Source organism: Hemitrygon akajei, chromosome 15 (assembly GCF_048418815.1).
Source record: "Hemitrygon akajei chromosome 15, sHemAka1.3, whole genome shotgun sequence".
NCBI classification, from domain to species: Eukaryota; Metazoa; Chordata; class Chondrichthyes; order Myliobatiformes; family Dasyatidae; genus Hemitrygon; species Hemitrygon akajei.
The window spans coordinates 928333-941630 of NC_133138.1; the positions used below are offsets into that span (position 1 = coordinate 928333).

Genomic DNA, 13298 nt, shown 5'->3' on the forward strand with positions numbered 1-13298 from the left:
AAGATGGGAAGACGGAGGAGGTCTTTAGGGGGACAAGGGCAAGTCTGGTAATGAACTCTCATGGAAGATTGTTGCTGTTTACCTCTCCACTGTGGAAGGGTATTGAGGACATCACCACCTGACTGTGCGGGTGATGTCTCCCTCCCAGATGCGCTGAATAACTTTTACGCTTGTTTTGAGGCGAAAAATGACGTGGCGGTGAGGAAGTCCACCCCTCCTCCAAATGACCAGGTGCTGTGTCTCACCGTGGCCGATGTGAGGAGAACCCTGTGCAGGGTCAACCCACGGAAGGCTGCTGGACCAGACAACATTCCTGGTAGAGTGCTTGGAGAATGTGCAGACCAGTTAGCAGACATTCTCGCTGACATCTTCAACACCTCCCCGAGCAGCACCTTCTTTCCAATGTGCTTCAAGGCCGCCACCATCGTCCCCGTGCTGAAGAAGTCTTCAGCGTCCTGCCTAAATGACTACCGTCCCGTTGCACTCGCATCCATCATCATGAAGTGTTTCAAGAGGCTCGTCATGAGGCACATCAAGACCCTGCTGCCCCCCTCACTGGACCCCCTGCAGTTTGCATACCGTCCCAACTGTTCAACAGACGGCGCCATTGCCACCACCCTCCACCTGGCCCTAATCCACCTGGACAAAAAAGACATGTACGTCCGAATGCTGTTCATAGACTTCAGTTCAGCATTCAACACAATCATTCCTCGGAAACTGATTGGAAAGCTGAGCCTACTGGGCCTAAACACCTCCCTCTGCAACTGGATACTAGACTTCCTGACTGGGAGACCTCAGTCAGTCCGGATCGGGAGCAGCATCTCCAACACCATCACACTGAGCACAGGGGCCCCCCAGGGCTGCGTGCTCAGTCCACTGCTGTTCACTCTGCTGACCCACGACTGTCCTGCAACACACAGCTCGAACCACATCATCAAGTTCGCTGATGACATGACCGTGGTGGGTTTCATCAGCAAGAACGACAAGTCAGCTTACAGAGAGGAGTGGCTGATGGGCTGGTGCAGAGCCAACAACCTGTCTCTGAATGTGAACAAAACAGAAGAGATGGTTGTTGACTTCAGGAGAGCACGGAGCGACCACTCCCCGCTGAATATCAACGGCTTCTCGGTAGAGATCGTTAACACCAAATTTCTTGGTGTTCACCTGGCGGAGAATCTCACCTGGTCCCTCAACACCTGCTCCATAGCAAAGAAAGCCCAGCAGCGTCTCTACTTTCTGCGAAGGCTGAGGATGGTCCATTTCACACCCCCCATCCTCATCACATTCTACAGAGGTTGTGTTGAGAGTATCCTGAGCAGCTTCATCACTGCCTGGTTCGTAAATTGCACCATCTCGGATCGCAAGACCCTGCAGCGGATAGTGAGGTCAGCTGAGAAAATCATCAGGGTCTCTCATCTCGCCATTACAGACATTTACACTACACGCTGCATCCGCAAAGCAAACAGCGTTATGAAGAACCCCTCATACAAACTCTTCTCCCTCCTGCCATCTGGGAAAAGCCACTGAAGAATTCGGGCTCTCATGACCAGACTATGTAACAGTTTCTTCCCCCAAGCCATCAGACTCCTCAATACCCAGAGTCTGGACTGACACCAACTTACTGCCCTCTACTGTGCCTATTGTCTTGTTTATTATTTATTGTAATGCCTGCACTGTTGTGCACTTTTTCAGTCCTGGGTAGGTCTGTAGTCTAGTTTTGTACTGTTTCATGTAGCACCATTGTCCTGAAAAACATTGTCTTGTTTTTACTACGCACTGTACCAGCAGTTATGGTCGAAATGACAATAAAAAGTGACTTGACGACTTGCCTGCTTCTGATCACACTGTGTTTGTCTGCTTCAGGTATGGGCTAGAGTGCCTTTTCAGATATTACAGCTATGGCCTCGAGAGGAAATTTAGACCGGAGATATTCAAGGATTTCCAGCAAGAAACCATTGTGGATTATGAAGCAGGTAAGTTGTGATTTTAATGAATACTGCTGACCTGTGTTGCATTTCATGGACTGCTTCATTCTAGACGGAGTGGAATGGTGAGTCACCAGCAGTGTCATGGTATCAGGCATATTCTAGTTTTCTTACTGTTCCTGGGAATTTTGTTACTAATAGTCATACAGCAAAAAAGTGGTCCATGCTGATCAGATGCCCGTTCAATAGACAATACAATAGGTGCAGAAGTAGACCATTTGGCCCTTCGAGCCTGCACCACCATTTTGAGATCATGGCTGATCAATTACTATCAATACCCGGTTCCTGCCTTGTCCCCATATCCCTTGATTCCCCTATCCATAAGATACCTATCTAGCTCCTTCTTGAAAGCATCCAGAAAATTGGCCTCCACTACCTTCCGAGGCAGTGCATTCCAGACCCCCACAACTCTCTGGGAGAAGAAGTTTTTCCTTAACTCTGTCCTAAATGACCTACCCCTTATTCTCAAACCATGCCCTCTGGTACTGGACTCTCCCAGCATCTGGAACATATTTCCTGCCTCTATCTTGTCCAATCCCTTAATAATCTTATATGTTTCAATCAGATCCCCTCTCAATCTCCTTAATTCCAGCGTGTACAAGCCCAGTCTCTCTAACCTCTCTGCGTAAGACAGTCCAGACATCCCAGGAATTAACCTCGTGAATCTACGCTGCACTTCCTCTACAGCCAGGATGTCCTTCCTTAACCCTGGAGACCAAAACTGTACACAGTACTCCAGGTGTGGTCTCACCAGGGCTCTGTACAAATGCAAGAGGATTTCCTTGCTCTTGTACTCAATTCCCTTTGTAATAAAGGCCAACATTCCATTAGCCTTCTTCACTGCCTGCTGCACTTGCTCATTCACCTTCAGTGACTGATGAACAAGGACTCCGAGATCTCTTTGTATTTCTCCTTTACCCAACTCTACACAGTTCAGATAATAATCTGCCTTCCTGTTCTTACTCCCAAAGTGGATAACCTCACACTTATTCACATTAAACGCCATCTGCCAAGTATCTGCCCACTCACCCAGCCTATCCAAGTCACCCTGAATTCTCTTAACATCCTCATCACGTCACACTGCCACCCAGCTTAGTATCATCAGCAAATTTGCTGATACTATTTTCTATGCCTTCATCCAAATCGTTAACGTAAATGGTAAACAGCTGTGGTCCCAATACCAAGCCCTGTGGCACCCCACTAGTCACCACCTGCCATTCCGAGAAACACCCATTCACCGCTACCCTTTGCTTTCTATCTGCCAACCAGTTTTCTATCCATGTCAATGCCTTCCTCCCGATGCCCTGAGCTTTGATTTTACCCACCAATCTTCTATGTGGGACCTTATCAAATGCCTTCTGAAAATCGAGGTACACTACATCCACTGGATCTCCCCCGTCTAACTTCCTGGTTACATCCTCGAAAAACAGACCACTGTTTTATCCTTAATATCTCAAATCCTTTCCTATCCATGGACCTGTTCAACTGTCTTTTGAACACTGTTAGTGAACCACATTCTAGAGCAGTTTGTTCCATATACTGACTGCCCTCTGTTTTAAAAGAATAGTCGCTTAAATTCTCATTAAATCTTTCCTCCCTCAGCTTAAACCTATGGTTTAGATTCCCCAATTTTTATTGCTATCTATGTTCTCATGATTTCAGAAACTTGATTATTCTGTGACTCTTAATCTCTGGTCAACAGTGTCATTGTTGTTGAAGATGCATGAGTTGTGTATTATTGGATCAGAATCACTGCATCGGATGCAATTTGTATAAATGCAAATGTGTGTTGTATAATCCAAGAGATGGTTTTCCTACCAGTGAGAATAGCAGTGACACACAAGTGCTTGGTTCATTCTGATCTGAGGAGTGTGTCTCATGTGGGCCCTCTCCCGGCCCAGTGTTGTGTTCTTACACACTGGGTGCTGCAGACTGATTAAACTGCTGGAGAGCAGGCTGTAAATAACTCTTCCTAAAATAATTTACTACTTATTTTATGGTGTGCTTGGACTTTCTATGGATCGATCTTGAGAATTACCTTTGAATGTGTGGTGTTGAGATCATGCTGATATTGTGGGAACTCTGATCTATTGGACAGTTAGAATATCTGAGGCATGTGCAACTGATTCACCATTTGTAATGTTTGTGCTGTGTGTTTTCTGTTTGAAAATTTAGGACAGCTGTATGGATTAGAGAAATTCTGGGCCTATCTAAAGTATTCAAAAGCTAAGAATCTGGATATCGACCCAAAACTTCAGGAATACCTCAGCAAATTTAAACGCTTAGAAGATTTCCGGGTGGATGTAAGTAACAGTGACCATGTGAAACATTCCACAAAATCTTCTCAGATTTCCAGCTGGGTACTGGTGTCGATTTTAACCAAAAGTTTCGATGACGAACTCCGCCATCTTCATCAGGGATATTGGCCTAGGCACATCTAGTCCAGTGGTATTTAAATGGTATATATACTGAACTCCTGTCATTCATCCCTCCTGGTTGTTTAATCCTCAACCAGTCCTGTTTCTGCAAAATCGCAGAGTAGGTTGTGGTAGGGCCGTCTGCAGCACCCGGAGCTGACTGTAGTTGTCTTTATCTGGAGAGACCGAGGGATGGAATGGATGCAGAATGGGGTGGGTGCTGCTTGACTATAACCTGATCGAGTTGTGGAAGTAATGGATGGTGTTTTGTTTCGAGATTTTCCAAAGATGCCGCAGTCTGGAGATGGGAGTGAATGTGATTAAAGGCTCATGAGCTACATCTAACATGAGTCAAAGGTAGAGAGGGATAGAGATCTTGTGGTGGGGACCTGTTGCCCTTACATGCCCAGATATAGAAAACAGGCAACTGTAGCAAGCATATAGATGAAGGTAGTGCAGTGGATGTGACCTACATGGATTTTAGTAAGGCATTTGACAAGGTTCCACATGGTAGGCTTATTCAGAAAGTCAGAAGGCATGGGATCCAGTGAAGTTTGGCCAGGTGGATTCAGAATTGGCTTGCCTGCAGAAGGCAGAGGGTTGTGGTGGAGGGAGTACATTCAGATTGGAGGGTTGTGACTAGTGGTGTCCCACAAGGATCTGTTCTTGGGACCTCTACTTTTCGTGATTTTTACTAACGACCTAGATGTGGGGGTAGAAGGGTGGGTTGGCAAGTTTGCAGACGACACAAAGGTTGATGATGTTGTAGATAGTGTAGAGGATTGTTGAAAATTGCAGAGAGACATTGATAGGATGCAGAAGTGGGCTGAGAAGTGGCAGATGGAGTTCAACCTGGAGAAGTGTGAGGTGGTACACTTTGGAAGGACAAACTCCAAGGCAGAGTATAAAGTAAATGGCAGGATACTTGGTAGTGTAGAGAAGCAGAGGGATCTGGGGGTACATGTCCACAGATCCCTGAAAGTTGCCTCACAGGTAGATAGGGTAGTTAAGAAAGCTTATGGGATGTTAGCTTTCATAAGTCAAGGGACAGAGTTTAAGAGGCGCGATGTAATGATGCAGCTCTATAAAATTCTAGTTAAGCCACATTTGGAGTACTGTGTTCAGTTCTGGTCGCCTCACTATAGGAAGGATGTGGAAGCATTGGAAAGGGTACAGAGGAGATTTACCAGGATGCTGCCTGGTTTAGAGAGTATGGATTATGATCAGAGATTAAGGGAGCTAGGACTTTACTCTTTGGAGAGAAGGAGGATGAGAGGAGACATGATAGAGGTGTACAGGATATTAAGAGGAATAGACAGAGCGCCTCTTCCCCAGGGCACCACTGCTCAGTACAAGAGGACATGGCTTTAAGTTAAGGGGAGGAAAGTTCAAGGGGGATATTAGAGGAAGGTTTTTCACTCAGAGAGTGGTTGGTGTGTGGAATGCACTGCCTGAGTCAGTGGTGGACGCAGACACACTAGTGAAGTTTAAGAGACTACTAGACAGGTATATGGAGGAATTTAAGGTGGGGGGTTATATGTGAGGCAGGGTTTGAGGGTCAGCACAACATTGTGGGCTGAAGGGCCTGTAATGTGCTGTACTATTCTATGTTCTATGTTTAGGCATTAGAATAGGAGGCTGGGTCAGATGAATGTGTGAATAAGGATAACATTGAAAGGGGAGCTTCAGATTCTATCATTCGAATTGTTTCGGGAGGAAAGTGGAAACTGGCTGATCTGAACAAGTTACTCATGAAACAAAATGGGTGAGCAGAGAGATTTGTCAGTGGTTTTGGGAGGGTATACATTAATTTGTCAGAGCAACAGTACTCAATAGGTGGGATTCAGTCAGTTATAAAAGGAACTCTAATTCAGTCCTGTTAACAGATCAGGTGTGTATGCCACTAGGGAAGAATGCAAGGGGTTTGCATATTTCTCAGTTGTAAAATTATTGAAGGTTTAACTAATTATTGGAGAGCAGAATGAAGTAGTTGTTTCATTATTAATTACCTGTTATACACTGGGGAATGAAGTAGTTGTTTCTGTTGCAGCCTCCAATTGGCGATGATGTTGGCCGCAAGCGACAGTCACTGGCAGGTGAAGAAAAACGCCGGCTCCCATCCGTGTCTTCCAGTAAAATGTGTGGTTCTGCCAGTGATGCCGAGAATGGGTCGCCATTTCCCCCTCAAAGCATGAACGAAGGAACCAATTCAACTCTGATCCCGGAAGGGGCTTCGGCAGGACTCGTGCAAGTGAGAGCCACAGGCAAATAGAGAGTGGACTCTGCCTCTAACCCTGGATCTTTATTTGAACTTTGGTATTGTCACCTCAATGAGCTACAGAAAAACTGGGCTGGATATCAGACGTTCTTCAACGCCGGGCAGTGGCCATTGCAGCAACTGCCGGAAGATTTATATTCTATGCTGGTTTCACAGCCTTCACCCATATGAATGAATGTTGCATGAGAACAATTGGTCTGAAATATAATTCATCTGCTTGATTTGGGAGTCGACAATACAGCTTCACTCAGATATCCAAAAAAAAATCCGAACCCCTCCCTAGTGGAGAATGGGATTAAAGAGATGCCTTATTATTGCCTGCTCCTGTTTGTGAGCAGCACATAGTTAAATTCTGCTCGCTCAGCTAATGACTCTCCTGTTGGTCTGCTAATGTTGATAAAATTATCCGTTCCTTACCCTGGATTTTGAATTGTTGAGGTTTTTGTTAGTGCCCCAATTTAAAGTTGCCGCAGGCGGACGGAATAGGAATGGTGATGTCAAATACAGATGCTCTTGCACCACAGGTACTTTGTGTCAGGCCTGATCCCCATGGTGGACTGAACTTCAACAGCCTGATGGCCGCAGATACTGACGTTAGAAAATAGCCCAGTGACCCATGTCAAGCTTTCCATCAGGGTCACTGCTAAAGTGTCTTTGGCCACCATTCTTATCCTGTTACCATCTAGTTGTCTCTTTCACTTTGCCATACCCAAGCCAGCACCTTGAAAAATTGGACTATCTGATTTCTTCGGCATTGATGAATCTGTCTGCTTGAAGTAGTATTGCTGAAATTATACTGGGTGACATCATTCACGACTGTCATGTGTTCTGTAGGGATGTCACAGTGTCGTTTATTTTGATGTCCTGGTAAAGTAGTGACCTGAAGTCCCATCTAGATTGTTGTCCTGAAATCACAGCCTTTGCTAGGAGCCAAAGTGTCACCGTGTTAATCATTATCATCATCACTTTAGTTTTGGGCTGTGGTTCGAGTAAATGGAAAAAAACTGAGCCTTTCGGGTTTGCTGTGTGCTACTTTAATGCTGTTGATACGTCGTGCTTGCTGTGCATGTATCTCATGGGTAGCAGGAGTAGGCTCTGCAGAACGAGCTGGTGATGAGAAAACCTATTAGCTTAGGCTTTCCAACTCTAGCTCTACGCCGGGGTCATCTGTCCCCTGAGGAACCGTTGGCACGATTGATCCCTCTGTCCCCGAGGGTTGGGTGACACTTGTGATGAGATTTCATCTTCTCTGCTCTCTTTCAGTGCATTTAGGTCTCCCATTCTTGTACCTTATTACTTTTCATGCTTTTTTTTTCTTCCCTTTTGTATCTCTCTGTCCATCAGTTTATCTCATGCCCATCCCCTGCCCCTCACACACGCCAATGCCATGTCTCTTCTCTCATGCATGTGTGTCAGTGTCTTAAGTGCACAAACACACTGCCCACTTGTTTTTCTAACGTGCATGTGTGCCCTCCGAACGTCATGCACATACCCACCCCTCTGCACTTCCATCTCCCAGCAAAAATGCCTAAGTTATTTAGGATCTTCTTGCTGTATGGGAATTGTATCTCCACGTGAATGGACCATGCACGATTGTAGAATGTGGCAGGTGTCACTGAATATAACCTTCGTCTTCCTCTTTCCTCGGTGCCGAACTCACTGAAGGGCTAAACTCCTGAAACCAAAGGTTTGATCCATGCTGTTGAATGTTTTTGATGTTAGTTCTTATAGAAGACATGGGAGAAGAACTGCTGACCATTGTAAGGGATAAAATATTAGTCCTGGGTAACTTCCCCTCTTCCCAGGGCTGTAATGCTTTTCAAGAGGATGTGTCTAATTGAACCTCGCCACAATTAGGTATGTCCTAAAAACATCCGATGTGTTTAGGGTCTTCTAGACTGCAAACACTTGAGGACGGCTGCCTGATGGTGTTTGCAAAGTTGATTAAAACCTGACACTAGTTCTGTGACTTTGAGAACTCATTGTTTACATTTACATGTTCAGTCATCCCATAATCTTCCAGGATTCCTGTAACCGACTGCCTGGATTGTCAGGACTGAGATCACTCACAGGACATTAGTTTCCTCTCCTTAACCAGAATGTTCATGTCGAACAGACTGATATATTTGCAACTAAGAGGCTCGATTGTTGGTGTAATTCAGGTGGAGATTCCTGAATGTGCAACCAGTTGTGTAATGTGAAGCTGCTGTTTATTTAATGAATTTCTTTGAAATGCCTCTGAAACAAGAACATTTTATTTCAGGTAATTTGGTGAGCATCTCTTTGCTGTTTATTGTACAGAAATCACACTGTTGGGAGTTAAAATTCCAGTGTGTAATTCATGGCACGATTTGTATATAACGCAAGTCCACCAGCTTTTAGATGAATGTTTTTTTTTCCTAAGTAAGAAATCTTTAAGAATCTAGCCATATTTGCCAAAGAAAAATCTCTGGGTTTCACAGATGCTGAAAACATTAAAACAAAAGGTGCTGTGGATTTATTCTGAGTGAACAATGCAGCTTGCACGGACAATTTGTGTTAAGGCCATTTTCCTTTCTCTTTGGTGCCCACCCTATGAACCACTTGCCTCTGATTACCCCATGCCAACTGTTCTATCCACAGGAGCACCAGCCTACATCACCCACCGTCTGCCATGCCTCCTGTTCAGCGGAGTCCCCAGGAACGACCACCTGATTTTGGTAACAGCATGACGATAAAAATGCTTAAATTGTAAAATGTACAAAATTAGAGCCGTCCTTGAAGCACCATGAATGATGATCACTATCATATACCAAACTCACCAAGCCATCCACGTCACACTGCCTAAATTAATAGTGCTCTCAGGCCCAGTGAAATGGGGCATGGCGATCACTGAGTTGGGCTCCTGCCCTCTCTGGTCCGGGTATTTATAGCTTGAGACTCAGATCTGCTTGGTAGAAGACTAACGCGAAAAGAAGAGAAAAGATTACTGCAAACATCCCATGTGTCCCATTAGAGCTGTGTAGCTTGTCATCACTGTAAAGTTTAGAATTTCAGTTATACACATAAAGTAAATCTACACTAACTCTTCTGAGAGTCAACAATTAATTTGTGATGTAATGTGCATGTCCCAGGACTATTCTTTGCACTCTCTGAATCACTTAACTGTACTCACTCTCCTTTCAGGTTTTCAAGTTCTACTTTGGTGCCCTATTAAAACATGGTAATATTTGGTTGTCCCCAAAAGATTACATGAATTCTGCTGAAAAATTATGTTTAGAACCTTTGTAAGCCTATTTTTTGATTGTCTTCACATGTAGAATATAAAGGATGTAAACTGTATTTTGGGGTTTGTTGAACCCAAGTTATTACTAAGAGTTCTAATGTCTTGAGATTCCATGGTGAAGTAGTCAGGGTTTGATTAAAAAAAAAACAGTATGTCCCTCAGTCTGTCAGGATTAGCTTGAAAATCATATCCTTGGAGAACTTTCATAAAGCATGTGATTTCCACTGGAGTTAGATTATCACCTCTCTGGAAATGACTTGTAGGTATTAGTCTTATTCACTGAATAAAGTGACTGGAACAAACCTCCAGCTGCCCAATTGCAGTCTGAGGCTGTGGAATGACACAGGTCCAGGGGAGTATGGCAGGTGCTTACTGAGTTGGGGACTTCAAGCTGAATATTTCACTGAGTCAATAGATAAGTGTTAGGGGAAATGAATCCGAATCTAGCAGCTAGGGGTTGATTTTGTGATGATAAAATACTGTTTATGACACAGATTTGGCAGGTTCTAGTAGAGCTCGACTTGAGATAGTAACTTTTGAAATACTCTGCAAAGGGTTGAGGGTTAGTCTAAATACATCATTAAACCTGCTTTGTGGACTTCTTGATCGCAGGTGGAGGGACAGTATAAAATGGAAGGAATATACTTTTGTGTAGAAAGTTAATTCCTTGTTTGATTCACAGCTCTGTGGTTGAGAAGTACCTCATAGCTCAGAAATTGTGCTGAATTTGGAGAGTTTCTTGTGCTGGTTGGATTCACACTTGCTTTCTTTTTGATAGCTGTGGAATACTTGTGCCTGCAGCTTTCCTCCAATGTGTTTACACTGGTCACATTATGACATTTCATTTCAATCTCCAGTCAGGTCATAGACATGATGACCAAGTCAGTGTTTAATGATAAATTTAACCGAATTTAAAGCCTTTCACAAAATGGGACAGGTGTCTTTTCTGATGTTGAATGCCAAGAGTTTGGCCATTCAGGAGTGCAGGGAATGGCCCTGTGTGAAAAGTCACAGGAGCACTGATGAAGGTGCTTCAGGCTCTAACTCCCAGTAATGTCTCATCGCTGCTGAATTTGGTCATCTGACCCATTGACATGTGCTTCCAAGTCTGTTCCTCAGTCAGGAGCTGATAATTCACACTGAGTGCTTGAGTTTTGCTTGTCTCTGGTCTCCATTGCCAGGAGGGTCAATAGGATATTCAGTTCTCAGTACAGCCAATTCAAAATTGAGAGCGTGGTTTGCAAAGGGCATGTAGTGCTGTTATGAGCCATGATCAGTTATCCAACAGTACAAAGTAGGTTGAGGGCATGAGTGGAACACTCAATGTCTGTTCGGGTGCCAGTGAATTTCCTTATGCTGGCTGCTGTAATTCTAGAAATAACCACGTGCACAGATTTATTCCACTTTAAAAAAACTTGTAAGATACTTGAACAAGAACTTGTAACATAAATTTAATCATTTAGAGTCTGCTTTTTAGTCTGATGTGGTTCCTTCTGGCTAGTGTTTTGCCCTTTGTAATTTGTGGTAACTGCTTTCCTTTTATATAAAATCAATTAAAATTCACAAAAATTAAATAAAAACACTAAAATGACCAATTTGTTTGGTTGCTTTTGTTTAATGTAAGCATGGATTATAATTCTTTCAGTGAGTAAGTAGGCTTCCTGCCTCCTTCGTAAAAATTACTTATGGTAACTGATCCTAGAGATACACAGAGGTTGGTCCATGATCATCGTTCCTCTCATCCTAAACCTCACCTTTGAATAGCACGCTGGGATAGAGCCACTATTGTGTAGATTAAGTCCTTTGTGGGAAGTTTGTTGAAGGTGAAGTGCAAGGAAAAAGGATTGAGAGAAATTCACAGCCTTGTACAGCCCATTTAACGCGAGGACTGGGTTGGCCGGACCGGGTGGATGTTGGCTTGAACTATGGCTTTATGTGCTAGTGGATGTCTGAGAGCAGCTAAATGAGGATACTGTATAACCATGACTGTCAGATCATAAAAGGCCGAGTAGTTATTCATGATGCTATCTAAACTTGTAAGTTACTCTTTCTCTCTTCATATTTGTTCATTTCTCATCTATTAGTGCGTAGTATAGTGAGAATGGCTCCGGGGCAGTACTGAGTAGGATGTGGGAAGTCTGGGAGATCTCCAGTCTTCCAGCTAAACATATCTGTCAAAAGGGAACAGGTTGCACTTGAATCTGAGAGAGACCAATATTCTTGCAGGCAGATTTACTGGAGCTGTTGGAAGTGGTTTAAACTAATATGGCAGGGGGATGGGAACCAGGATGATAGAGCTGAGGATGAGCCAGCAGGTTTACAAGTAGATGATGGATGTAACATAAATGTAAAGGACAAGCCAATGACTGGGTACACAATCATTGTACCACCGGCAAAATTCAAAAAGGAGAAGAATGCAGGACTGAAGGTGCTGCATTTAAATGTGTATAGCATTGGAAATAAGGTGGACAAGCTCTTGGCACAATTAGAGATTAGTCAGTATAACATTTAAGTTGTGGCTGAAAGAAAGCCATAGTTGGGAGCTTTAACGTCAAAGCATATACTTTGTATCAAAAGGATGGGCAGGAAGGCATAGGCAGTGGTGTGTCTTTGTTGGTAAGAGATGGAATTACATCTTTAGAAAGAGGTGACATAGGGTCGGAGAATGGGCAGAACTAAGAAATTGCAAGGTTAAAAAAACATATATAGACCTCCAAATAGTAGCTAAACTGTCAGGTTGACATTGCAAAGGGAGCTGGAAAAGGCATGTGTAACTCGGTTCGGCTAGCGGCTTAATCTAGGGGAAGACAGCCCTCGACCAGGCCAAACTTAAGAAATCTTGTTTAGATGGACGCTGTGTGATGTATCCCGTTACAAATCAGTACTACGAAATAACGCAATATGCAATTAAATGACTGAGCTTTATAATTCTTAATTGGACTATATGGTTAGTAAAGAAGCAAAAAAAGGGTCCATTCTCATGAAACAGTCTATGCACAACGTTGGAGATAGCCATTTGTCCACCATCTACCTCCTCCAAGCGTCGCTGACCTTCAGATCCTTGCTCCACCTGGTGATCTACTAACTCTTCATTCGCATCTTCTCTCCTCATCTCTCTCTCTCTCTCTCTGGCAAAAGCCTGCAAAATCCCTGATCCCAGACCCACAAGAAAGAACAACATCCCTCTCATTGGATAGCCCACATTCCAAAGCCCCGTTATCTCTATTCATAACCCAAACATTGCTGCTACAGACAAACCATTACATTAGCAGTGAAACCTTACAGCATGTTACACATGTAATAAGGGTAATAACACAATTGTAATGGGAGACTTCAATTTGCAAGGGGATTGG

At 43.8% G+C, this 13298-nt stretch overlaps 1 protein-coding gene across 2 annotated transcripts in view; it reads left to right on the top strand.

Moving 5' to 3' along the window:
- The window catches only part of larp1 (La ribonucleoprotein 1, translational regulator), a 233455-nt gene extending 221919 nt beyond the window's left edge, over positions 1-11536 (top strand). For both annotated transcript variants that reach the window (XM_073067040.1, XM_073067041.1), the window contains exons 18-20: positions 1864-1973; positions 4161-4288; positions 6453-11536. In XM_073067040.1, the coding sequence (XP_072923141.1) occupies positions 1864-1973; positions 4161-4288; positions 6453-6674 (460 nt within the window). In that variant the 3' untranslated portion in view covers positions 6675-11536. The remainder of the gene's footprint in view (positions 1-1863; positions 1974-4160; positions 4289-6452) is intronic.
- Positions 11537-13298: the final 1762 nt, after the last annotated feature.